The sequence below is a fragment of the Coloeus monedula genome, assembly GCF_965178545.1.
Source record: "Coloeus monedula genome assembly, chromosome: 1".
Taxonomy (NCBI): Eukaryota; Metazoa; Chordata; class Aves; order Passeriformes; family Corvidae; genus Coloeus; species Coloeus monedula.
The window spans coordinates 32,762,579-32,789,856 of NC_138781.1; the positions used below are offsets into that span (position 1 = coordinate 32,762,579).

The window sequence follows — 27,278 nt, forward strand, 5'->3', positions numbered from 1 at the left end:
CCCGCCCCTCACAAAGGAAGCGACGAACGCTGCGGGGAGACCCGCCGCGCATGCGCGCCCCCGCCGCCCCGGTAGCGCGCCTCCGCCGCCGCGGGAGCGAGCGCGCTGCCCCCGGGCCCGGCCCCGCCCCGCCCCGCCCCGCCCCGCCAGGTGTGCGGGCGTTGCTGCGAAATGTGGAATATGCAAACAAATGTTCTTAAGAAAGGATGTTCTTTGATGTCTGATATTTGTGAGCTTTCAAGCCTAATCAGTGAGAAGAGAGATTTAATCCCTGAAATAGGCAGCTGACAAGCAAGCTCCAAGTGATGTCCAGGCGTTAAAAAGACAAATCAGTTGTCGGTAAAGTTGCTTTAGGTCAAGGTTTAGGACTCAACATGCTTCAGTGATCTCAGACCTAGGCGGAGGTTAACAGAGCTTGGGAAGAAGAACGTGCCACTGATAGTGGATACAAAGAATGCAGAATTTACAGGCCACTAGGACATCTGGCGCAACTCCCAAGATAAGGAAGAAACTAATAAAGGCAACTCGGCAACTGTGCTGAAACCAGCTCCGACTGGGTGAAACGTAATTCCGGCAGGGGGAGGTCTGTGACCGACTCACAGACCACCGACTCAAGAAACCCACCGACTCAAAAGAAGAAAAGACTGAGCATGCAGATGGATTAGCATGAGAAGCGAGAGAATAATCAACCAATAGAAGGTAGAATACTAATTAGTAAGAGAACGAGGTAACTTGTAGCCAATGAACATTAACGCCTTTGTTTGCTAAAATGTATAAACAGTGAAAAGTTTTGATAGTCGTAGTGATGGCTTTGTGGATTTCCCACCCAGCACCCCTTTCTGTGCAGAACTATAAATAAATCAAATACCTCGACTCTGTGTGCGGACTGGCCTCTTGCACACCGGGTGAAAAGAACCTATTTTGGGACAACACGTGACAGCCCCTCCTGCCACTCCATGCCCAAGGGCCTCCTCCTCTCTCCTACAAGGACTGCTCCTGCACTCCATGAAAATTACCAGCCTTGCCCCTTATCTTCCCACCTCCCCCAGCACATTCTCTGGGGTTCTGGTCTCGCGGTGTGGGGAAGATCATTTATATAGATGTATTTATGAAACCGTATGAATTTGTTTAGGTCCACATCATGAGGGGTGTTTTGTTATGGCAAGAGGATATTTAATATGCAAAGCTGGAGGGCTGCTTTTATTGTTGTACACACGTGGAGGTAAAGTCACAGGAGGCCGTCTTGAGTGCTTCTATGAAACAAAGGCCTAAATTTTGACTTGCAATCACGAGAACTGCATTTTAACCATGATTTTGTTAAAAGTTTTATCCTTTCTGCTCAGTCACCTCAGAAAAGTTTCCCTGCTCCTGTGTCCTGTGCAGTTTTGGTGCTTCTTCCTCCAGCATGCACCAAAGCTAGAGCTGCTCATACCTTGCAGGCATTTGAGACAAAGGATGTAGTTCCTTAAGTCAGAAAATTTCCAAAGATGATGAAGCAGCTAAACTTGCTCTGTCAGTGCAGGAAAGCACTGGGTTTCCAACAGGTGCTTTGTCCCAGTGGAGATGTCACATGAACACTGGTAGCCAGTGGTCACCACAGCTTGAGGTTCTAACAGAGCCTTGACATACATTCTTTACAGGAATGGTTTGTGTTTCTTCCTACCTGGACCATAAATTATGTTGATGGTTTCATGCTTCTGTTGTAAATGGAAGGCTGGAAATGTACATGCCAGCCCTTGCTCTTTTTCCTTGGTGATTCGGAAGCAAATAATCGATTAAAGAGTAAATTATCTTGCAATGGTAAAGAAGGCAGTATTGAGGAAACGTCTTCCTTGTCATCTAGGTCTGCAAAATATTTAATTTTGGCAAAAGGCTTCTTGCATGTCACTTAAAAAGTTTCAGTCAACTCCATAGTCAGTTCCTGTTTAATTACAATTAAATTTTAATTCCTTGGAGGCTGGTCTGAGTTTTAGCCTCTGCTGATGTCTCACTTTCCAAAAAATATTCTGAATCCATTTCATAATCTGTCTTTTATAACAGCTCTATTCCATTCAGCTCTGGTTGAGAGATTTGTTCATCTCCCTTTTCAAATGTAACTTTATTAGTACAGTACTTAATCTACTGCAAGATCACATACTGTTCTGGCATATGCCGATCCTCTCCAATGTTGCCTATATTCTAACTACAGGAACAAAAATGAATGAGCATGAAGGACATGCTTAAATTCTGAGATGAAAATGCTAATCAGTCTTGTACCATAGAATGGATCACTGAAAAAGAATGGAATATGAAGGACCCACCGAGAATACATAATGGTTACACTAAAAAGAAAACAAAACAAAACCAAGCAGGGGAGGGAGGGAAAGGTCAGGAGAATACAGGACAGGAATACATTTTTTGTAACATGTGCATATATAAGATCTAGCTACAGTCCACATTGTGATTTCAGTTCCTGAGAGTTAGACTAGAACTAATGCACACATTCAAGATATTTGCATTATTCCAGCAGATTTTTTTTCATTCCTCTTATCCTAAAATGTTCTGGCAATTAAACCTAAAATAAAAATGACAGTTGCTGATACAAATACCTATTTTTAAAAAGTCTAATAAATTTTACATTTTGAATTGAAAACTACAAGCTGCCTTCACCATTTTTTCCCATGACTTATCTGCCTTCATTGTTCTTTACGGCTTCACTGTAGTTTCCTGGAGCATAAAGACAATAATTATTTTATATTATATTTCAGCTTTCACTCATTAGTAGTAAAACTGCAAAGCTGATCTGGGTCTCTGTTAAATGGAAGATTGTTTGAGCACAGAAAACATCTAGAGATGGCCTAAAGGATACACTAACTTGACATAATTACATGTTCTTCAAGCATGCCTTATAGAGGTTTTTCAAGCAATATTGATATACTGGTTTAATACAGTGTTAGCTTTAATGCAGTAATAAGTATAGAGTATTGTCAATTTTGGGAAAAAATACATTTTGGGGGGAAAGATAGGCCCAGATCAGGCCCATTCCCTAAACTGAAAGGGTATAAACAACTGGTAAGGGATCAGGAAGAGGGAAAAATAGGAGTGGCAGTAAGGCAAGTATAAAGTTGCATGTATTCTTATCTGCATAAACAGATTATAGGATTAATTGGTTAAGCGAGGAAGCAGAAGCTATGCTAATCGCAGAGCATATTGATTAGTGTGCTGTTCTCTAGCCATTACCATTCAGCAGTCTAAACATATTATGAGAAGAAATTCTTAATACATATTTGAAAAGGACAGAGCAATAGCTATGCAAATTAAATTCAAAAGGACTGTCTACAGATAATGAAAGGTAGGAGAGGAATGAAATAACATTTGCACCAACAAAAAGTCTGGCACCATCCTCTTGGCACTCGCCTTTGAGATATTTAAACGCACTGATGAGACCCCCTCTCAGTCTCCTTTAGCCGAAACGTGCCCGGTCCCCGTTCCGCCCGCGCTGCGGGTCGCAGTGCCCGGAGCAGGGGCCAGGACGCATTCCCGCAGAGCCGGGGCACGGCGCCCGCTCCCTCCCGCCGCTGGGGGGCGGCCGCGGCTCCGGGCGGCGCGGGGGCCGCGTGCAGCGGCGGGGGCGGGGCTGCGGGCGCGCGGCGGGGCGGGGGCGGAAGCGGCGCGCGGGTGCGGGCCGGGAGCGCAGCGAGCGGAGGTAGCGCGGGGCGGCCGGCGGGGGGCGCTGCGCGGGGGGTGGCGCGAGGGGCGCGCCGGCCCTGGCGGAGGCGGAGATCCGCGCCCTGCGCCGGGGCAGCGGGAGCGTGGTGGGGGACCGTCCGTCCGCCCGTGTGTATTTTCACGGGGGAAGGGGTGGGGGTGGCTGCAGGCTCGGGCGGGACCGGGATGGCGCAGGGTGGCTGCGTCTGTCCCGGACACGCGGGTCCGCACCGCCCCTGAGCGCCCGCGTTGGCCCGCCCCTCTTTCAGGAGCTGCGGGACAGGCTTGTCTTCCTTCGGGCTTCCTTCCCGCCGGGTCCCGGTACCTGCGCGGCTCTCGTGGCGGCTGCGGCGGTGTCACTGCGGGCCCCGCTGAGGGGCGCGGCGCGGTGAGTTGTGCCGGGATCGGGGTTCCCTCCGGCCGGGATCCGTGTCCCAGGGCTGTGGTGCAGTGTCCTTGGGTGGGGAGGAAGCGGCGGAGGAAACGACGGTGTTCTGGTTTCCTTCACCATTAGCAGTGGTCTTCCAGTCTTAAGCTATGACTGCAGTGACTCTGCAAGATCGATGTCTTCTACTGTAAGGACATAACTTCCAAAGAGGCAAAGCATGATTACAGCGATGTGATGGAACTTACAGGATGGAAAAAAAAAATATTCGTATTCAGGCAAAGGCAGGATCCTTAACAATGTCAGATTAAGTGATCTCCGGGCACTAAAAAGTCTGCATAAAAAACCCCAAAACAAAGGAGTAAATATTTCACTGAAATTAGTCTCTTTGGTGCTATTGAAGAAATAGGTAAAAATAATACTGAATGAAGTCTGCAAGGTTTGAAACATTCAGTTTTAGGAGATTATAGTATATGAAATTTCCTGACAGCGAGAGTTGTAGAATAACGCTTCCTTCTTACAATATAATAAAATTGCTTTTATATGTAGCATCTGCTTTGGCTGCACTTATCTTCAATTAAGTTTATTTTGGTAAATATGTATAACGTACTATTACCTCTACCTTTTTTCTGTAGCTCTGTTCATCATTCATTATTAATAAACTCTCTTTTTGGTTCCCTAACCTAACATGGCAGCATCCTGTAAATTCTCTTTTATGTCTTTTGTCCTCTAAAAGATACTGACAACTAGAGTGGAGTGTAATTTCTGTGTTTGTGTGCCACAAAACAAGCGGAGAGAATTTTTTTCTATGCTATGACATGATGTGGAGTTTCCTTAGAACAGTTCAGATTGGGTTAACTAGTTCTTTTTGGTTGCTGTTTTGGTTTTTTTGGTTGTTGTTTTGCCCCCTCAGTGGGCGAACTGGGGGCAGAGGGGTGTGTTTTTTCACTGTGAAAAGTGATCTTTGTAGGAATTGCAACTTTTTATTTTAAGAGAACCTTCAGAATATGAACATGATGCACATCATAGTTAAGTGTGCATGTGATTTGTACTAACTGTAACATAGGAACAAATGAAATGAATTGCTGTTTTGGTCTTGTGAGAATATCAGAAAAAGGAGACAATATGAAGATAATATTAGATTGTGAGTAGCATCTTCTGGTAGTGTCACAAGCAGTGTGGTTGCAGTTTTAGACCAAATGTAGAAATTTATTGTTATCTCTTTTCCTGTTTTGACTGCAGATACCCATGTGTATAAAGCCTAGGTTATTCTGGCCTCTTTATACTATTTTAGTTGTTAAAATATGTAGTTGTTTAATAGGTACTTGAGAGCTCCAGAGAATTAAGCAATTACGCTGGAATTCCTTTGATGTAGTAAAGAGGTCTTTTTCCTAGTTTTTACAGCTGAAAATAAAGCTACTTCTCCCCCCCCCCCCCCCATTTTCTTGTTAAAGCTTTTGTAGTATTTGATTTTAGACACTCTTTTTGTCTGTTATCTCCTTGAAGGAGGCACTGGTATTAGCTAATCACAAGTTGTGGTGTATCTTGGGGATTGGATGTCATTTAGCTGCTAAAATTAAGATATTTCCCCTGGAGTTCATGATCACTTGTACATTTTCTGAGAATAGTAAAGGGGACTAGTTCTTGCATCTTGCCTAAACTGTAAGTAGGATAAATGCATGCTGTCAGCTAAAATTGTCAGCTGTGTAGTCAATGTATCTGAAGACTAGTAAGTGTCAAAACCAGCCATTTTTCAGTAGCTGTGAAAAATCTGTGAGGCTCAGTTACTCAAATGAATTTATTTTTCCTGGTACAAGTTTACTGCTAGAATGTACTTTATATGCTATTTATTTTTTAACAACCTCTTTCACCTGTGATTGATAATTTGTGCCATTTTATGGGCTGGGTTTTCTCAACTGAGCATTATTAATAATAGCCTCTTATATTTTCTTCTATGATTTACAAAAAAACTTTACAGAGTTTACCAAAAAGTAGGTGTATTAGCATTTGCCTATGTAATTTAGAAGATGAATTTTGGATTGCTCAGAACTGAATGAGTACTTTGCCTACATAAAATAGGGCCTGGACTAGAGGGCTAGACAAGGGAATGTAAAACTTATTCCAATGAAATTGGTTTCTTCAGTAATACTGAAGAAATAGGAGGCTACCATGATATAAATAATCCAGTTAAATTTCTGGGTACCTCTCCTTAATGTTAAGAAGAAAATATTTTGCAGTGCACACCACTGAGGTGTTACAGTTAACTAATGTCTGTCATAATCCATTATTATGCTCAGATGAGCTGACAAGTCAATCTAGAAATAAGATTGTAGAAGAAAAGAAATCACTTGTGTTCAATTTTTCCTCCAGTGTTATTTTTCTGAAATCTTCACCTGGGTCAGTCTACTGGGAAGGAGCATGAATCCAAAGCCTTGTCTGTATTGCAGTTTTGCCATAGAAACATAATTTCAGTGGGCAAATTCATGCTCAGTTTGAATTCTTCAGGTTTCTTGAAAGAAAACCAGCCAAGTTAAATTCTTCCTCTCTCCCCGGTGGAACAAGTCCTTTTTTTGTTGCCATTCTACAGGAATAGTGTTTGTGTGGTGCACTGTGTGTACGTGTGTGAGCAGTGGCAATCTCTCCCCTACTGCAGCTGTCACTTTGTTAGTTGTCTCCCCGCTCCCCTCTTAGTTCTCTTTAATGACACCTGCCTTCCTTTTAGGTCTCTTTAAAAACATTCAGTCAAAGTCCCTCTCTTACCAGTAACCTACATGCATCATCCCGCAGCCTTGGCTCTCTATAAAACTAGTCAAAATTAGCTAAACATTATCATCTCAGGAGGAAGTTTTGGAGTCTCAGGGGCTTTGGAAAGAGTGATACAAAGACAGCTGTGATATTTCACAAGGGAGCAGAGGTACTGTGGGAGTACTTGTCATAGCCTGCAATTAATAAATTGTGGCAGTGTTACTGGGGAACAAGAAGCCAGGAAGGTGCCTTGTGCTCTGTCATAAGTGACTCTTATCAAGGAGCAAGGGTCCTACAGTGACCTGAATGGCAGCTATAAGGCATGAAGAGAAAATAAAGTGTCCCAGGGAAAATGAAGCTGAGATTTTTTTAAAAAATATTTATGATTATTATTATTATTTAAGAACCTGATACAGAGATATAGAAATGTTTTGGGGCCTAGATGGACCCAGTGGGAGGAGGGGAAGTTCAGCAAGTGTAACATACTGTCCCTATTGATATACTGTCCCTATTGATATCTGCTTGCTTTAATTTTCTTCACAAGCCTTGCCAAGCCATTTCCCCTCTCAAAATCTTGAATCTTGGCTGACTGCCCATGGGCAAGGAGCAAAGAATTTCTGTTTTTAAATGGTTGGTTTATTTTAAAAGCATTCATTGGCAGTCGTAGGCAAAATAAAGGGGGAAGGTGCTGAAAAAAAAGATACTCTAAAGTACTTGAGGGGAGTCCTTAGACACAATGCAAAATGAAAATAATTATTGGTAGTAGGTATAAAGCAAAACCAATTAAAATAGGACTGCATGCATTTAAATAGAAACAGCTCTCCAGTATTTCTAAAATACTGACAAAAGGTAGTCTAGTGTTTGGGCTCTCAGATAATTTTATACCAGAGCCACTGTAAGCTTGTTGTGTGGGTTTTCAAGCCAAAAGCAATATGTTTGTGCTTTCAACTCGAAGTTCAGCTACAAGACAAATTGGTGCTGTTCTTAGAAGTCTGTAGGAGGTAAAGCCATTCCTGGTTTAAGATACGTTTGAGGTAGTCCCAGCAGCTCATCAGCAGCAGTACTGTGTCTGCTTGATGAGCTGTGACTTTTGTTGGCCCATATATCCTTTGGCTGCATTGAGAGACAGGAACTGTCGGGAGCACACAAGATTTTCTTCTTTCTTTGCAGAAAAATAGGTATTTTTGGTAGTTACCCATTTTTGCTATTCCCTTAAACCTCATGTTTCCTTCACTTGGAATATCCATTAAAGGTATTCCCCAAAAGACAGCTAGCAATAAGGCAAAAGGATTTTTTTTTTCAGTATGCCAAGGCAATTGCAAGTCTTGGGCATGTAGAAGCAGGGAATGAAGGAACTCATGCTGCAGGAGAAGGTATAAAGATAGATGCCTTGGAAAAGATACAAAGGCAGACTCCTTCGGCAGCACGCTCTAAAAGTGGTACAGAGCTGCTAAAACCTGCAGGCCAGCAGCCTTCATAGTGCTAGAGCAGCCTTTTTTTTGCCCAGAAATGTGCCTTCTTACCTGTTCTTAAGATATCAATGTGTTTTATAGTACTGGTATTTTCACTTGAATCTAGCAGCTATTAATGTAAACGGTCTCTTCTATCTGCTCATCTATGATGCAGTTTGAAAAGACCCTTGGGTTTCATCAGAGCCCATTTTGGTGGGCTCTGTTATGTCAGGATTGCTGAAGTTTTGTCAGTAAAGTATCTATCCTCTTTTCCCTCTCTGCTGTGATGTTGTTCTGTTGACCAAATTTTACAGCAACAATAATAGAATACTTGAAGTGCTAAGAGTAAATTTTAACAAAAGACAGCTAAATGTAGTTTCACTTGTCTGCGAACTGGCATTGCTTTTAATGGTTGGTTCTGAGTAGAAGATCCTGCTCTTTTATGGTGCTGTGCAGCTGTCGGAGTGAACCTGGGAATCAAAGGACAGTGTTGGTCTGCAACAGTCACCAGTATGGACGTACCAGTACAGGACAGTAGTTTTATTGGCATCTTCTCAAGAACTCGTGCACTCATAAAAATATGAGGAATGTGACTCTTCCTTATGCACTGGTTTTAAACAGGGCTCTGCGTAAACACTTCACTTCTTTGGGCACCTGTTTGGCAGCTGCACCTCATGCAGATTGCCAAACCAACAATCGCACCTACTGCCAAACCAACAGCCATCTAAGACTGCAAACTACCAGAATACAAACCTCATTTTTGGCATTCCAAAAAGTCTCAGCATGTGATGTCCTGGGATTGTAGGTGCTAATTTCATTGTATCAGTCTTCTACAATTAACTGGCTAGTGAATATGTTCTATGCTGTTTTGGTGTGTGTCAGTTATTCCTTAGACTTCCCATTTTCATTGCTGCACAGAAACTGCAGATAGTTTCCCAAATAACGTAGAACCAGCCTGTCTGCTCTCAGAATGGTCAGTGCAACTGATTCCTGTCAGCTGAGTGATGCTCAAAGTTTTCTGTTGGAAAATTAGAAAACAAAATATTTTGGAGGTCACAGAGGTAAATGGGCCAGAGGGTGCATCCTGTAAATAGATGCAAAAAAGGGGAAAATAATAGAATGGAGCTTGATGGTACTGTGGAATTTTTTTCCTGATATTCTGTAAAGCCCAGTGATTCTTGTCTTCCTGAAATGTTTGTTGGCTATTGCAATGAGATATCACCCTGTGTATTTACAGACAGTTTATTGTTTACTGATACAGTACCCTTTCTGTACTGAGGGATGTTTGTTGCCATGAATTTAATAGTTATTTCTCGTACAGATGTAATTTTAGTGTGGTAATTTTAAGTCATTAATAATTTCAGAAACTTTTTGTGCTCCCACTGAGATGGTAATAAATTCCAATTTTGTACTGTACAATTATTTTATAGTAATTATTAATGTCAGCTTTTGTACTGTCCTTATTTCTGTCTGCTGTCTGTTCTATTACAAGATTTTTTCCACTTCCTCTGTAATTAGATGCACGCTTCTATGACTGTGTATGGCTTTTTTTTTTAAGCTCTGTCTTGATAAATCACTTCTTCTGTTTATGCAGTTAGTAATAATAACTGGTTGCAAAGCCAGACTTGCTCTTGAATTCACAGTGTCATGTTGTTGTTCATCGTAATTTGGAAGTGAGGAACAGATAAATATTGTAGTAGTAATAGGTTGAGTAAAGTTCCCACTTATCAAGCCTATTTTCTTAATGTATTAGTTCATTAGTTCATACCTGTCTAGGTATCTAGAGTATCACTGAGGAACTACTGCCTTAGTATTTGAGATCCTATCTTTCAAAAATATATGACCAAAGAGGTGACTTTATTGGACTGTATGTTAACAATATTATTTTCACTGCACTTTTCTTCGCTTTATCCTTTAAAGTATTTTTGATCTTTGAATCAAATGGGATTCTCTCAGGCTTTGGTTTTCTGTATTCCTTGCATTTGCAAACTGCTTATTAATAACTACCAAAAATAGCTGATGGACCTGCTGCTTTTACTCTTACAAATAATTATCGTCATCTGTCCTGTACATTTTTCAAAACTAGAAAGGACACAAATCATCTCTGCAGGACAGGTTTAAATTTGCCCTGTAACCATTTCTAGTGATTTAGGAAGGCTGCCATCTCTTGGGTAGGCTAGAAAAATGATGATGAGTGTGTGCCAGTCTTCCATGAGCTGACTGACTGGCAGAAGTGGCAGTGCTGTAAGGTACAATAAGCTTTTAAGGATTTAGGTATGCCTTGTTTTCCTGATAACCTGAGGTTGTTTCAGGGGATGTATGAGGCATTCCTGTGTGTTGTATGTTAATATAATCTCTTGGTTTTTCTGAGAATGAGTAAAGCAGAATCTGAGGAAGACTTTGCAACAAAATTCAAGAATGCTGTTTTGTAAGTATGGGCTGGTTTCCGTGGAGAGGGGTCAGTATTCAAACTGAAGTCCAATGCTACTGTTTAGTTAAGTAGTATCAGAGCTACTAGAACTTTGCTTTATTATGGAACATACAATGCATGTTCTGTAGCTTTTTCTTTTACCTTTGCTCCTTTTGTTTCATGCAGTAAATAATATGGTTTATATATGACTGATTTTGAAATACAGGTCACAGGATAGAGACATGATTTTATTTTGGAGTGTATGAGTGCCTTAGTTCATTGTTTTTGTTGCCAGATGTATGTCAGTGTTGTGCTAGCACTGGACAAAGTTGTATCCACATTGGTAGGTTTTGGCAGTACTTTTCTTAGACAATCAGCAGTGAAACAGTGAAGAAAACCAAGCTCTTTGTATGTCTGTGAGAGAAACATAGTGTCAGATCCTCATTCAGGAACTGGTTGTAGCTCCAAGTTCTAATGTTGCTCCTGGCTTGGGCTTGTACTTTCCAGAATAATTGAAATATGCATGCTGATTTAAAGAACTTCAGAAAACTGGCACTTGAATTGGTGCTTATTGAAAGGATTATCTGGAAAATATTCTCTTCATTGTCGTGGTTTGACACTGGCCAAATGCCAGGCACCCATGAAAGCTGTTTGCTCACCTTCTCTTGCTCTCAGCTGGGCAGAGAGGGAAAAAAATTAATGAAGGGCTCATGCGTTGAGATGAGGACTGAGAGAAAACACTCTTAAGGGCAAAACAGGTTCAAATTTAAAGGTATAAAGTAAATTTATTTTTAACAGAGTCAGAGGAAGATAATGAGAATAAAATAAGCCTTTAAAACACCTTTTTTCCCCCCAGCCCCTTCCTCCTTCCCACCGACAGTGCAGGGAAAGAGGGTGTGGGAGTTTTGGTCAGTTCGTCACTTGAGATCTTTTTCTGTTTGCTCAGGGAGTCTTTCTTCTGCAATGCTGCAAGTCCCTCCCACGGGAGACAAGTTCTCCGTGAACTTCTCCGGCGTGGCTCTAATCTCACGAGCAGCAGTCCTGCCAAAACTGCTGCAACGTGAGTCGCTCCCACGGGCAAACAGTCCTCCCAAAACTGCTGCGGTGTGGGTCACTCGTCCACAGAGTGCAGTCCACTAAGGATAGGTTCCTCTAGTTTGGAAGCAGGGGCCCCCTCTCTCCACAGGGTCTCCCACTGTATCACAGCTTTCTCTGGTATCCACCCGCTCGAGTGTGAGCACTTCTCCCACGGGCTCCAAGTGGATCTCTGCATCCCCCGTCGACTGCATGGGCTGCAGGGGCACAGCGGCTTCACCATGGTCCTCACCACGGCCTGCAGAGGAATCTTGGCTCCAGTGCCTGGAGCACCTCCTCCCCCTCTTTTTCCACTGACCCAGTTGCCGCCATATTGTTCTCCTTCACACGTCCTCACTTCCTCCTCTTCTCTAGCTAGAAAAAAACCTGCTACCACCAATTCAAAGATTCTTGCAGGATCCCGCAGCGCCGAGAGGTTGATTTCGTCCAGGTTCCGCACTGGGGACTCACCCGCCATGTTTCCCCCACCAGCCAGACGGCCCTGCCGGCACCACGCAGGCGGTGGCGGCCGCCGCGCCATGGTTGGCATGGGGCAGCCAGCCAGGCCAGGCTCGCCGTGGGCTGCCGAAACGGTGGGGGTGTGGTGCATCGCCACCAGGCCATGCCAAATCAGCACGTTCATGGATTCTTGGATTGCCATTTTGCAGGAGTTTTGTTTGATTTGGGTTTGTTTTGTTGAATATTTTGTTTTGTTTTGGGTTTGTTGGTTTTGGGTTTTGTTTCTTTTCTTTCCCTCCTCACATACTCAAATTTTGTTCTGGTCGTACTCCTTCATCGTCATGGTTGTCTTCCTTTTGTCTCAGTCTCCGTGATTAGGGATGGTAGGAATTCCAAGAAGGTGTAGATCGGATGCACCCTTTTTTCCTGTTGCTCTCTGCAGCGCTTTGACTGCCTTTGCCACTAAAGTCCCTCAGTTGTGGTTGGGAGAGTGGTATGCCAGCATTTCTCTCCAGGATAAATCAGTGTGAAGAAGGATGTCTCAGCTTCCTTTTTTTCCTGCTCAGGGAGGATTTCCAACTCAGCAAATTCTGTACTTTGAGAGAATGGGGGTAATAAAGATCAGAAGAGGCAATGTTCCTTCTTACATGTGTGCTTTTACCTTATGGGATACTACCTCTGAATTATTGAAAATGAAAGTCCATTCTGAGTCCAAGTTTTGTTTAAACTATAATGTTCTCATAGAGAAGTGGTGACCCTTCAGGGCAACAGGAGGTACAAGAATATTCCAATCCATCCATTCTACTGTGCTATTTTCTTCCTAATATGTGCTCCTACTGCTCCAATACTGTGTTTTTCCTACTTCCAAATCATGTGGGTATAAGCTTGGGCTTTTTCCCCCCCTGCCCCGTGTAACCTTGGAAGGGTCTTGCAGGGAGTATGTTATGGGTCACTAGAAGTGCATGCTTCAGGGGGAAAGAGGAGACCAAATCTCCAGAACTTTGAGATTACACTGGAATTCATTAAGGAGGAATGGCCTTTAAAAATTTGTATGAAAAGTGACAAATACAAATAGTTCTCTTAATTTTGGTACACCTTGCTCCCAGTTCCTTTGCGTAGTGTCAGTATTTGGGTGTTAGGCAATTTCCCAGCAGATTAAGTCCTTGATTTCCATTAGTTTCGGTAGTCAGCATGTACACTGTGGATCAGATATACATGGCGATGGCCCAGTCTGCAATTCCTGCTGCTGCTTGGCAGGAGTTTATTCAATCTGTTCCTCTTGGCTAGACCTCTTATCCTGGCTTGTGGTCTTACTTACAGTGTGATGGCAGAGTTATTTCTGCTCCAAAGGACTGTAGTGATCTTGTCTAAATGCTTCAGGATGAGATATGGTTGGAGATATGTGGAGAGCTGAACTAAATTCAAGTTTTGTAAGAGCTATTTGTTCTTTTCAGTTTTGTTGGGTTGTTCTTTTTTTTTTTTTTAATTATTATTTTGATTAATAGAAGAAGTAGAGACCTTTGGGAATGGGGGTTGCAACTTATGGTGTCTTCTTGAGGGATACTGTTTGGTCTTCTCAACTATCACATGAATGCTCTACTCCTGGACCTCATAAATGTCTTCCATCATATTTAGTACTGTTCAGAGATTATGTAGATACATAACGATGTGGGTGCAGTTTGTTCTTTAAAGTCTGAGTGCAGAGCCATAGATTTGGCAGCTAGGGAAAAGAAGTTTTGGTTAGTGCATGTTTAGGGAAGATCTGTTTCAGGAAATCTTAAACCACACAATTCCAGATATTCATGCTGTGGAATGTAAGTTTTTATTGTTTTCTCTCTTATTTTATGTACTTAAGACAAATTTGTATCTTAAAACAGTTTTAGGGGGGGATAAGCACATTTCTTGAGCAAAGTGCATCCCACTGCATTTACAGTGGGGGTTCAAATTACTGTGTGTTGACTGTCTGTCCTTGTGCACAATCATGCCCCACAGTGGAGGATGAAGTGAGCTTTCCTCATTCAGTGACTTGGGATTGCCACTTGCATTAGTGCACCCAGCAGTAAGAGTTTATGTACTGGCAGTGGTTACCATAGGGCATTTTATACACAGCACGTTGTTACTTTACAGCAACTTTGGTGTCCAAGTCCTTATGTCTCCCTGCCTTGGGTTAATCATTTTCAGAATAATTGAGATATGCATGTTGATTTTAGAGCACTTCAAAAATTTGCCACTTGAACGAGGCACGCTGGCTTGCCTGTTGAGAGGATTATCTGAAGAGCAAAGGTGAAGGGTAAGCGACAAGCAGGGCTCGGGGCCCTGCTGGCAGTGACACTTGTGTAGGCAGCAGACAGCAGGGTGTTGGCATAAGGCTGGTGGAACTGGTCAGTGGAGGGGATGAAAAACGCCACGGAGACAGAGTCAGGTTTAGATGAGAGCTCAGCAGTACGAGATACTCGGTATCGATATTCTGATACAAACCAAGGCCTAACGTGCCACTACAGAACGTCTGGTGAGGAACCCGATTAGATGTGTAATATCAGTCTAAAAAGTGCTTGTGTCAGGTAATATGTGGGGAAGAACTGGGAATAATGAGGAAAAGTGTAACTATTGTGTGAAGTGAGTAGCTTTATCTGGACTATGTTAAATAATAGAAATTCTCTTTTAAGAAGTTACTGAATAATTGGAGTAGTTTCAGAGCTGGGTGAAAAATGAGAAATACAAGGTACACATGGAAAGAGTCTGAAAATGTGGGATACATTTGAGGGGTAAAAATTAGTAAGAGAATGATGAATATGTAAATATATGTGCATGTACATACATTATGAATCCTGAACATCTGTTGTCACTGTCATATAACGCAAGAAGAAGGAAATGCTGAGTGAGATTCTTACCAAGCTTTCTTTTAAAAGTAAAAGTTGAAGTCAGTTACTGGGCATTCAAATGCATGCATTCATAATAAAATGGAAATGAATTCTATGTTCTTCCCTAACAGTTGCTTGAAGTTAGGTTTTAAAATGTCTTTCTGTTTTAAAAGCATGTAGCTTGAAGCCTTCAACTGCAACTACTTCACAAGTAAACAAAGATATCTTCACTTTTTGTTTAAATCTTTTCTTTTTTTCCCAGTACATCCTTGAAGATGTGTGGCTCAAACTGCTTCAAACTGTCTGAACATTTGTTATTTAACTGCTGAAGCTTTCCTACCACTTGCTTTCCTCCTGAAGCCTTCGTCTATTGAAGGATCAGAATTGGGTACTATGGTAAGATATTTTTTAAAGTCGTAGCAAAATCCTGAAGGTAGGTGCAATGTGCCAATTTATTTTGGTTTTATCTTTTATTCAGTAGTAAGAAACCAAAACAAATCTTAATGGTGTACAAAACCAGGAGAGGAAACTTCAAACTAGCTAACCAATCAAGAAACATCATTCCACATGTTGTCTGTTCATACTTGCTCTGTGCCTCGAAGTGAAGAGTAAGAATCAAATGAATCATTGAACAAGATCTTGTGTGTAGATGTATGTGTATAGTTCATCACAATGTTGCATAGAAATGTTTTACAGGTCTCTTCTAGATACTGCATTTTCTTTGAAATGCATTTGAGTTTAATGTCAGTTTAAATTCTGGTATTTAAAATACTTAAGGTGATTTGTGGAAGAACAGAAGTTTTGATTTTTGGAGAATAAAAATAGGTAAACATAGGAGGAGGAAACCCTGTGAATAACAGGTGAGATGGAAAGATAACTGAACCTCTAAGCAGATAAAAACCCACAGTTGTTTGCTAGATTATGCAATGATACTGTATTTGGAAACTGATATTTGTTCTTGATCTCAACAACTGTAGCAGTTTTGAATAACCAAGTGGTACTTTACAAATTTCAGGAATCACGACCAACTAAAACATGAGAAGATATGTTCAAGATGATCCAGCTAGAAGATTTTTCACTTCATAGAAATACCATTTTTGTTTAATATGTAATATAATTTGACAAAGCCAAATTCAGTTACTTACCTTGAAATTAGGACACGCCTGTGGCCTTCATCAGAAATGTTTCTAACATTTCCAAGAAAAAATATGTCCCAGAAACTGAGTATGTTTTTACTAGTCTTTGGTATCATTTGGGGTTTGATGTTGCTACGCTACACTTTCCAGTATCCAAGACGCCAAAGCAGTGCTGAGCTGCGTGGACAGATATTAGATCTCAGTAAAAGATATGTCAAAGCACTGGCAGAAGAAAATAAAAACCTAATGAATGGTGGTGGTGGAGCCTCTGTGGCAGGATATGGTAAGAGGAAAAAAGCCATACTAGTTACTTGAATATATTCTTTTTCTGAAAACTGTAAAGTTATAATTTTTTTTTAAGTAGTATATGCTGCTCTTCAGCAGAAAAAACCTCTTTATAATAACTGATTTGATTTTAGTTTATTCAATGAAGTTGAAGATTAAGATGAGTTGCAAAATCAGGCTTCAGACATGAAATTTTTGCTTTCCAGGATTTTTTTTTTAGATCTCTCCAGGTACATGAATACAGTTACTTACAGAAGTAACAGTTACATTATGCTTTTTCTGAATCTCCAGCTTCTGAGGAATAAGCACGTGCTTGATACAGGGACAAAGTTTTCTATTGTCACTTTAACATTCCAGGTTCTTCTAGTACCTCATTGCTAATTTCTCACTTTTATTTCTTGAATTTTCTTCTCCTTAAAAAAGCAGTGAAAAAGCAACATACTAGTTGAGTTTGCAGTCTGGAGACTGGAAGGCAATTATGAATTTAGCAGAATCTCCCCTTGTTTTAGAAGTAGCCATAACAGATAAGGTTTATTGTCTTGTGGGCTTTAATACTTGCTGCATCATATCTCTCTGTCTGATTTGCCTGTTTTGTGAATATGTACCTAACTTGATAAATAGGTGTCCAGTATTCACTACCTTCTGAAATATTGAAAAGATAACTAAAAATGTTTATTTTTAAAAAGTAGTATCTGAAAAGATGTGTAGTAATGTACTTTGATCCCCTTCTTAAGATTTCCTTAAATACCTCTGCCTGTTGTAGGATGCCCTTTATAGACATTTGGTAAGAGTGCAAGCAGCAAAAATGTGTCTGAAGTCTTTTTGCTCCTGCTCAGGAAGAAGGAAGCAAGTCTGTGATGACAAGATGTGCAGGAGCAACCCAAGAGGAGTAGGACAGTAAAAAGTGTTTAAACCTTCAATCCTTTCATTCTTAAAATTAATTTTTATGACAGTAAGAGGCTGCCTTCTCTTTTCTTCCCTGTTTTCTCCTTCCACTTTTCTTTTTTGTCATCAAGGACTTCCTTCCTTTACTGTGTAATTAAGTTTCTCTATCATAAAAAAAAACCCTGAAAAATCCTTTTGTACTGTAGCTTTCTCCTGCTCTATAAGTCTTACAGTGTATTTCCAAATGAGACTTGTCTTCTGAGGTTTTGTCTGAAATTTAATAAAAAATGAAGTAATCTCTTGATCTACAGGCTGATCATCAGAATTAAAACTTGACAATTCCTTCCCTCAGACTGTTGAGCACAGAATGATATTACAGAGTACATGACCCACCCTCTGTTACTGGCAGTAGACCCTGCTCTGGCTTGAATTGATAAGCAATTTATTTTTTATTTTCTCAAAGTTAACATTACTAAACAAGAACTAGTTAATTTTAGAGGAAGGGGCTGACCTGAGACTTCTCTTTTTTTAAACTTAATTTACTACTGATTTTTAATTTTATCTATTTTACTCCTATTTTTTCACTTTGGTGCCTGTGATCTTTCTCCCCAATCTTTCTGGTTAGTTAAGAACTAATTAGAGGGTGGGGGGTAGAGACAGAGTTTGTAGATGTCTTCATGTGTAATGGGAGTCTTGACACCTTGTAAAATCTGGTACGTTTGTTAATTTTTTTCAAATCTGAAAGAAGATGGTGATTGGCAACAGCATAATTAGCTTTTGTAGAAAGATGTTACTGGTTTTGTGTTCCAGAGCGTGAGATTTTTTTTTTCCTATATTTTCTCTTATTTTTCAGTCAATAAATATTTAAATAGATTTTTTTACCCTTGCTTTGTAGCTTAGGTAAGAAGCAAAAAGATACCTTCTAATAGCAGCTTTTCTATGGGCTAAATCTGTCATTTAGGGGAAAGCTATTAACTACCTTCTTTATGCTAGAAAATATTTAGATATAGTCTCTTGCATCCAAGGCTAAAAGATGACATATCTGAGTATTCCAATGCTGTTGTCTGGATGAAATTTGAAATAATACCTTTGAACAGTCACTTCTAATGTTCCAACTAGTGTTTTTGTTCTTACACTCTAATATTTAATTGGCTGCCTTCACTGTTCCCTGTTATGGTGGTATCTCCCTTCCCTAAAATAACAAAGAAATCGTATTAAAGAAAAATCAAGCAGCTGTTTAATTCTGTACTTGTGTACCAATCTGTACTCCTTTCCAAAAAGTGTGGTAGGGAGGATAGCAAGTGTTAAGATGTGAATATGTTGAAATGGCAGTTCTTTTCCACACGTAGTAAATAACAGGCTGTAATTTGTTTTTTCCATTATCTTCAGCTGATCTTAAGAGAACAATTGCTGTTCTTCTGGATGACATCTTACAACGCCTCGTGAAATTGGAAAACAAGGTTGATTACATCGTTGTGAATGGCTCAGCAACAAATACCACTAATGGAACTAATCATCAGGTGCCAGTGACTTCAAATAAACGTGTAAAGCCAGCAAGCAACATTAGATAGCAAACAGGGCTGCTTTGTGTTGCTACGTCATTGATGGATAATATTTAAGATAAGCTTTTTATCTCTGGCTAGGGCAAAGAAGTAGTTGACTCTGAAACAAGCGTAAACTATTGTATTCTACAATGTGCTTGGATCTATGTAGGCCTAACATGTGCTTAGGTTCTCAAAGCATTGTTTCATTGCCTTTGAGCAGTGCTTCTGAAGTGATCTTTGTTGTCTCTAAAGATATTTTGATATCATTGATTTGGTGTAGTAGACCATTGGATAATAATGATATGTGGAAAGCAATGAGAAACTTATAGGTAGGTTTCTAAATATATTTATTTAAGTATGAATATAACATATCTTTTGGATAGGCGAGCAGTATTGTAGCTTATTCATTTTTTGTGGTCTGCATTAAGCCGAGGTAACTGAGGAAAATGTGTTGCTAAACAAACGTTAGAAAATGTGTACACTTAAAATATTTTGTTACTTACTTACTAAAACACTATTAAATTGAGGATAGCATTGGTGGTAATATTTTTAAATTGTGACCCAAAGAATGTCTTTATTTGCACTATCTGTCAGAATAGTTAGAGAATTTACTGTATATTTAAGAAAATTTATTATAATAGGAAAACTTTTTAGGTAGTAACACTGTCCAGGTTTATCTTTATGCCAGAGATAGGGCAGTTAGATTATCAAAAGCAAATCATCATCTGTGATCTCTTAGATGATTATTTCTTAAAAAGATATTTAAGTGTATGTATTTTGTAATTGCAGATAAAATTATTTAAGTGACGGAAATAAGTTTTGGATATGTGAATATAGTTTATTTTTATTCATTGCTGTTTGTTTTTAGCATTTTAATGCCTTGCAGTTTGTGTTGAGTATAGCACACCATCTCCCTGAGTTGCTTTCTAGATCAGAAGGAAAAGCAATGACGGGAATCAAGGCATCTCTGCATTTAACAGAGGTATATGTACTAAGGGTGTCTTATCATGGAATATTTGAGAGCTAAGGTAATGTTTGCCTTATGTCTAAGTTAGCCTTACAGCAAAGTAATTGCATGCCATGTGGGTGCACTGTATCTCAAATGTTACTGAAATGATATTAAAGTGCCACTGAACCTGTTTTTTAAATTGTACTGAATGTTTGGAGGGGACAGAATGTTCGGGGACTTCTGCCAAAAGTGTCCTGTGAGTGAGGTTTTGGGGATGAGTAAAACCGGAGGCACTCGATAATATACCAGGCAAAGTTACGTATTTTTTTTCTTTCTTCTGTTTCCCTGCTGATATTCTCAATGGTTATAAGGGAAAATACAATTGCAATCTTAGTTAGTACTTACTTAGTATCCAGATGGGGTTTTTTTTGTCACATTGTGTGTAAACATGTACTCACTTTAATACAGAAAGAGAAAAATAAATTTTTAATTGTACTTGTAAATGTTTCTGTTTGGAGTTTTTTTTGGGGGGGGGGGGGTTTGGTGGTTTTTTTTGTTGTTAAATAGTCTTGTCATTCTTGCTACATGTGCTCTATCTGTTTCTGGATTGGAAAGTTGTACATCTCTGGGGTTTAGTAGTACTCTTTCTGGTATTCTTCCTTCTCAGTCACTAAGTTCTTCTGCTCTTGAAATTCTAATGCCCTGAAACTTTCCTCAGGTTAGAGGTGAGGGGAGAAAGAAATGAAAATAAAACAACTGATTTAGATCTTTAATGGCAAACCTAAGAGTGAAGAGTTTAACCTAAGAGTGAAGAAGATACGTGCAGATCTTCTTTTGAACCTGCATGTTGACAACATATAGATAGATACATAGATAGATAGATAGATAGATACATAGATAGATAAATAGATTTTTATATCTAGCTGTCTGGTTTATTTCCTAGATGCTTGATTGTTACAAACCAAAACCTTTGTGCTATAAACACACAGCTCTTGTGTGTATAGACAAAAGTAACTTTTTTTTCTTGTGAGGGTATATGAAACCTTGAAATTATTGAGGCATCTTAAATAAGCGTAACAAGACTTGCAAGCTGAGTCTTTGTTGCTGTGTGCACAAGCAGGTTATTTTATATTGGAGACTGATACATGCAGTCATGGTAATTCCTGGGGCCATTAGCAAATAGCTGCTTTTTTTCTTATGTTGTGGTAGCCCAATGGCTCACTGGAATTAGTTTGTACTTGACAAAATGTTATATATAGTTATTTAGAGAAAAAACGACCTCACTTATGGCATAAAAGTTCCATTCATGAATACTATTGAAAGAACTATGCTCCAGCAGTGCAGAAGGTGAAAGCTGACCTTCATCCTTTTTGCTGCGATGGTAACACTTTTCAGAGTGGCAAAACTAAACTTAAGGTGTGCAGACTAAGGTTAAAAAGGGTAAGGAAGGGATAAAAGGAGGGTTTCAGCTGACTTTCCTATTAACAACAGTAGTAAGAAAACACCTGCATGTTCTAGCCTGCAGCCTCCTATATAGGACATGTGAGAGGTGTGGCAGCCCTGCAAAGACAGGAGGTTGTGTAAAGAACCCAAGGGCTTGTGAAGAAGAAGCAGGAGAAAGCCTACAACTTTCCCCCAGGTCCAAAATGCTTGACAGTATCACAGCATTTGGTTGTTGCCATTTTTTTCTTTCTGAGGAGTATTTAAGTAGTGTTTCTGCTGTGCTGCAGTTTTTATGATGCAGCTGTGTATTTCCCATTTCAGATGACATCACAAAGACCCCCAAAGTGACTTCGTTCAAGTTTTGTGTCTATGGAATCGCCTTATGCTTTGTTGGTTCTTAGGCTGGATGGGGCTTGGGGTATTATTTCCTTTTCTTCTCCTACTGCCCTTTGGAAGGCAGGAGACCTCTCTTATATTAAGAACTGCTGATATGGGGGATGGGGGAGTGTTTTGGTTTTGTCTTGAAATCTTTTGGTAAATTAGGAGACTTCAATTTTCCCAGCTGTAATTTGCCTCTTGAGTGTTTATCAGCTGATTTCACTAGGTAATTGGCAGTACTTCTGTGCCTCTGAGTGATTGCTTAATGTAGGTAGCAAAAAATGTTCAAGACCCACTTCCAAATAAAATTTCTAATGAAGAAAAATGGAATGAAAAGAGTGTATACTGATTGCTGTCTAAATAGACAGAAACAGGACAGGTCTCGATACAGCCCTCGAGTTCTATAACTAAATACCTGGCAGGCAAAAATCTTGGGGAAATTGTCTTTATTCTCTTGTTCTTTCTGTTGCTTTTCTCATCTAAATAAATAATTTTGAATCTCTGTATAGTAACCTTAGCATAATGAAGATATCCAAGCATTGTCTCACAGTTGTGTGTGAAGAAGAAAAAGTGCCGAGTGGTTCCACATTGAAGAACTTTTGGGATGAATGGATGGATAGACTCTTTGAAACACACTGAGACAGCTCTTAACGAAGTGCCTATGCACTGTTAGGATCACAAAAGTTTGCTGCTCTGTTTTAAATGAACTAATTTTAAAAATACAGAAACATGGCACAAGGATATACAGGTTCTTGTGTTTAGTGTGGTGAAACATCAGTATCCTTGGCACCCAGTATTATGCGTCACATACTGCACAGTTGTCTGTTTTTTCAAGGAACTGCTAAATCCTTGTTTTTCAATAACACAATCATTTAAAGAAGCTGACTAGATAGATCTGAATTCTGATTAAAAATATTTGGTAGTGCAGAGGTTTCCAAGCCACAGCATGTTTGTGATGTGTGTAAGTTGCTTTAGCAACCAAGCACCTCCTGTGCAGGTACGTGTTTTGGGGGTATTTGCTGCTATCACAGCCTTTGTGGGAATGCAGAAGCAGAGTAAATTTTAGAACCGCTATCAAGAAGATTATTTAGAAAAATGATTGCATAAAATTTAAGATCCCAGTTTATTATATTTTCTTGAAAATACTTTCATTCCTAAAAATACGCTAATTGAATGAGCTGAATGTCTAAAACACTCAACGTAAAATTGGTGTGGTATTTTTAAAGGTGATACAGAGTGTCAATTGATATATTTAACAATCCAAATATGACTTTCCTTACCTAAGGATTGTGCTCTTTCATGGTTTTGTACTTTACAAAACAAAGAGCCTGCTAGGTTTGGGGTTCAATTTAATGTATCTGATAGTGTGCCACCTTCAAAGGCAAGAGTGAAATGGAAACTTCCCTTTCTAGCAGCCAAAAAAGTGAATTAGACTTTTGCTGTTTCTCATGTGGAAAACACCAGTACTTGAATGGGTATTTCACTAATCTCAGTTTGTTAGGAATGATCCACATAGGCATTTGAAAATATCCTTTAGGTTATTAAAATGAAACCCAAGTTAAAAAAAAATCACATTGCATACATTTGTGGAGTCACATCTCTTAAGCAGCGGTGGTGTCACATGCTGCTGAATTATCTTATCTCTAAGTGATCTTAATTACTACAAGTTTCCTGGCTATGTTTGTCAGTACCTCCAGCAAAAGCCTTTCATTATTAATTGATCTGTGCTTGCATATGAGCTTCCATATTCCTTGTGGCATTCATCAACTTACTCTTGTCAGTTGGTGTCTAATAGAGTTTTGTTTTTCTGATGGCAAAACTGAAGAGAAGCATGTTGGTATTTTTAAATACTGTAAACTAGGTTTAGTAATACACAAACTAATTTTTATTGTAGCATAGTGTATGTTCATGGTTAGAAGTTTATAGAAGTGAGTACTGCTTGATTTGCTTTTAAGTATATTGGGATATTGATAACACGTGTGGAGGGAAGAAACAATTTGATGGAAACTGTTTCTGTTATTCTTCATGCCACTTAAATGCTTCTTGTTTTCAGAAGAGCTAATCAGATAGTAATTGACCAGATCCATAGAAATAGAATGACTGACTACTACTTCAAAATGATGACTTGAGGTCTAAAATATCAAAATGGGTTTTTCCTAAATTATTTTTGCATTAGTGAGGTGGCTATCTTGAATTTATAGATGTTTCACTGAGAATAATTTCAAGCACTTGTCAAACTCGTAAGGGTTTTTAAAAATTTAAAGGGTCACACATTTTATTGTTAACAGAGGGTGTTGAGAGAGACTGTCAACACCCTATGAAGCATTAAGCTGTTGCCTTTGATGTGTAGGCAGCACCTTAGGTCTCACAGAGCTGTACTGTAAGTATGTGTCCATATGTTCAACCCACTTTGATGTGTTCAGGGATCTTGGGCCAGCAGTATCCGTATGCTACATCACAACTATAGGAGGTAAAACATGCCATCTGGATTCCTGTTCATTTTACTTACCTTGTGTCGTGGCTTCTTCACCGTAGCAGAAAGCCTTCTTTTTTTTCTTCCCTGCTATTCAAAATTATTTGGTAGTTCACAAAAAAACCCCTCTGTTTTGAGCAGTCTCTAATGAATTTTATTTTGGATGTCTATTAACAATCTCTTAGAAGGGATGAAAGACAGGAATGGGTTTTCTAAATTCAAAATGTATTCCAATATTCATGCTATGACAGTAGAAAGAGAGTGTTTGAGATACCTGTATTAGCTAAGAACTCAATTTCTGAGTTACAAAGTGTTTCACCTTTTATATCTGTTCCCACGCAAATCTACCAATCCAGATTTAAATCCAAGCAGGTCTTGGGGGGGTCTTATTTGCACTGGGTGCTAATAAACTGAACACTGTATTGCAAAACACTTCCTGTGATCTAATCCAGTAAAAAGATCCTTAATTATTTTGCTGGGAGGTAGTTCATAGGACAGATGCCTCCCAAAAAAATGACTTGATTTCCTACTCTCAATAAGTTCTTACTGGCTGTTCATGCATAAACACTGACACGAGTGGCATATAGACTAACATTTGTACCCCTCACTGAAAGTTGCCTTATTAAGAAACCTGGCTCTTCTCTCTAAACCCAAACTGTATTTCAGAGGACTGTTTTTAACAAAGATCTTGCACAGATGAGGTACATCAACCCATGACACAGAAGCTCTGCTCATTCTGTCTGAACCAGGCTTGCCACTTCCCCACCACACACCTCCCCATTTATTGGCAGTGCTGGGATCTCTGGCACCAGTGAAATGTGCATACAGATAAGGTATCTCAGAGATCTTCAGTTTTGTGCAGCTCCTCTGCAGCAGTGTGTTCCTCAGTATGTTCAAACTCCCTGTCTGCAGAGATTCTTGTCCTGCTTTCAAGGTCCCCTTTCTGCCATCTGTTTCTTTTTTGAAGTTTTGGTCACAGGAGGAATTTTCCCTGATTTTCCCCAGACAATCCTGACTTTTTTTGTGTGATTTTATTTTCTTCCACTGGCTTGCTTGAAGATGAATCGACTGCAGTGGGGACTTGCTCCCATATCTTTCCTGCCTTTGAGGGTGACCTGTTCACGTTCAGATCTGAGTGTGACAGAATGTGTGTGTTGTGTTGCAGTGCTGTCTGCTCTGCTGAAATTTCTTATACATGTGGCATAGCCACAGGACAAATGCCCAGACCATATGCCCTGTCACCTTATTTGGATACTGCTGGGAACCTGAGAGTGTCCCTGTTGTTTCATCTCTCTCTGAGGGATGTTTTGGCAAAACATTGCCATGGTCCTTGTGACGTTCCTCTTCACCTTCTGCTGCATTGATGGTGGCTTGCCCAGTTCAAAACGATGTGGAGATTTCCCTGAATAGCTGTATCTTTCTTTTATTTTTTTTTTTTTTTTTTGGGAAGTATCACTGTCTGGTATGGAAAAAGCCTTTCTTCTTGGATTCAATTTCACAGTCTGAAGGCTTGTAGCTTATGGTAGCGGGCAGAGCCCAATTTAAATACCAATTTCCTAAAGCTCAGATAAGGAAAACATACTGTATTTTTTCTTCACATATTTGGTCACTTTGTGGCCAGCCTGTTTGTATCAAGGGGAAGCAGTCAATTTACACAGATAGTGCAGTATCAGAAATAGCAGCCTGTGGTGGATTCACTAAAAACACATTGGAGGAGTTGTTCCAATGTGGTGACAATTGATTGTGGCACATGGAGAAGAATTGGGACTTGCAGGTTGCCAGTCTAAGAACCATCTTTGGTTAGGAATGTTTCCCAAAGTTGGCCTCAGGTAGTCTTGAACTATGAACAAAACACATATTTTCTAATGGAACATATATTTTTTTGTGTAAAGGAAGAGGGATCAGTGACCAACCAAAAATACCGCTCACCCACCCACCAGAAATGTGGTGGTCTAAACAGTAGCAGCAGCAGAGGGCAATGGGGATGCAAGGCAGGCGCTGGGAGGGCTTGGGTGCTGTGCTGTGCTGTGTGCCTGGTGGCACCCGTGACTGCGGGTGTCTTTCTGAGGCACTGCGCTTGTGAGTGGGTATGTGTGTGCCATGCCCTGGCACTGCTGCTCAGGGAGCGTGTCCATCCCAAGGGGCACAGGGGGTGCCTGCCTTCCTGAGGAGTGTGTGCACACCACACGTGTCCTGTCCTCGATATCAAGCCCCTCAAGATTTGAATCAAACTTTGCAATTGTTTTAGTTGTTAATCAGTAGCCATAGCTGGACAGTAATGATTGAGCAATTGCATTGTGAATGTTGTATGCTCGGCTAATTTTTTGTTTTAAGGAAAAGAGAAGACAATCCCAAGATGAATGGTCTGTCTGGATGAAAGCCACCACGAGTGAAGCCAGCAGAACTGAGCAGTATCTGGGGGAAAGGTAATTCCAGATGTGGGCAATTGCGACCACCTACTCAAAACAGACCCCAGACTCAAATGGGCAGAACCGTCCCTATGCACCAATTAGCATGACAAATGAGAGATATGACTGGCAAATAGGGGGTTGAATACTAATTAACGGAAAAATTATGCAATTTATAGTCAGTGAATGCTGATGCCTTTGTTAAAATGTATAAATAGTGTAAAGTTTTGATGATCTAGCCTTTTGTGGGTTAGCACGTAGCTCCCTGCTTTGCGCAAACTAGAATAAAACAAAGCACACCTCCCCCGGTGTGTGACTTGTCGCTGCGCGCCCGGTAGCGAGCTCCCGGGACAACACCCCGGCGCGGGGCTGCCCGTGCCCACGGGCGCCGCACAGACCTCCCGGATCCGCGCGTTTCTCAGCCGCCGGTGCGGAGCGTGCTGCGGGCGAGCCGCCCGCCTGCCGCCCCCTTCCCTCCGCCTGCCTCCCGCCTGTCCCCCGCCTGTCTCCCCCCGTCCCCCACCTTTCTCCCGCCTTCCCCCCGCCTGCCCCCGTCCTGTCCCCCCCTCGTCCCCCACCTTTCCCCCGCCTGCCTCCCGGTGCCTCCCGGTGCCTCCCGCCCGCAGTTCTCCGTGCGCGGGCGACGCCCGGCGCTCCCGGGGCCCTGCCCTCTCCCAGCGCCCGGCCCCGGGCGGCCCAGCGGGC

At 40.7% G+C, this 27,278-nt stretch overlaps 1 protein-coding gene across 4 annotated transcripts; it reads left to right on the forward strand.

Moving 5' to 3' along the window:
* Window positions 1-3,636: 3,636 nt before the first annotated feature.
* CCDC126 (coiled-coil domain containing 126) lies at window positions 3,637-20,374 on the forward strand. Of its 4 annotated transcripts, none has more exons than XM_082285713.1 (5): window positions 3,647-3,685; window positions 3,957-4,075; window positions 15,335-15,468; window positions 16,088-16,491; window positions 18,768-20,374. In XM_082285713.1, the coding sequence occupies exons 4-5, from the start codon at window positions 16,254-16,256 to the stop codon at window positions 18,947-18,949; spliced, it is 420 nt and encodes a 139-aa protein (XP_082141839.1). In that variant the 5' UTR covers window positions 3,647-3,685; window positions 3,957-4,075; window positions 15,335-15,468; window positions 16,088-16,253; the 3' UTR covers window positions 18,950-20,374. The 4 variants fall into 4 exon arrangements, with proteins under 4 accessions (XP_082141840.1, XP_082141839.1, XP_082141838.1 ...); XM_082285712.1 differs by lacking the exon at window positions 3,647-3,685 and adding an exon at window positions 3,737-3,816; XM_082285714.1 differs by lacking the exon at window positions 3,957-4,075 and having other exon boundaries at window positions 3,637-3,685.
* Window positions 20,375-27,278: the final 6,904 nt, after the last annotated feature.

Coding starts and splice junctions, on each gene's coding strand:
- CCDC126 (XM_082285714.1), top strand. CDS start 16,254: ATGTTTCTAACATTTCCAAGAAAAAATATGTCCCAGAAACTGAGTATG. Junction 16,492..18,767: donor AGCCTCTGTGGCAGGATATG/GTAAGAGGAAAA, acceptor CATTATCTTCAG/CTGATCTTAAGAGAACAATT.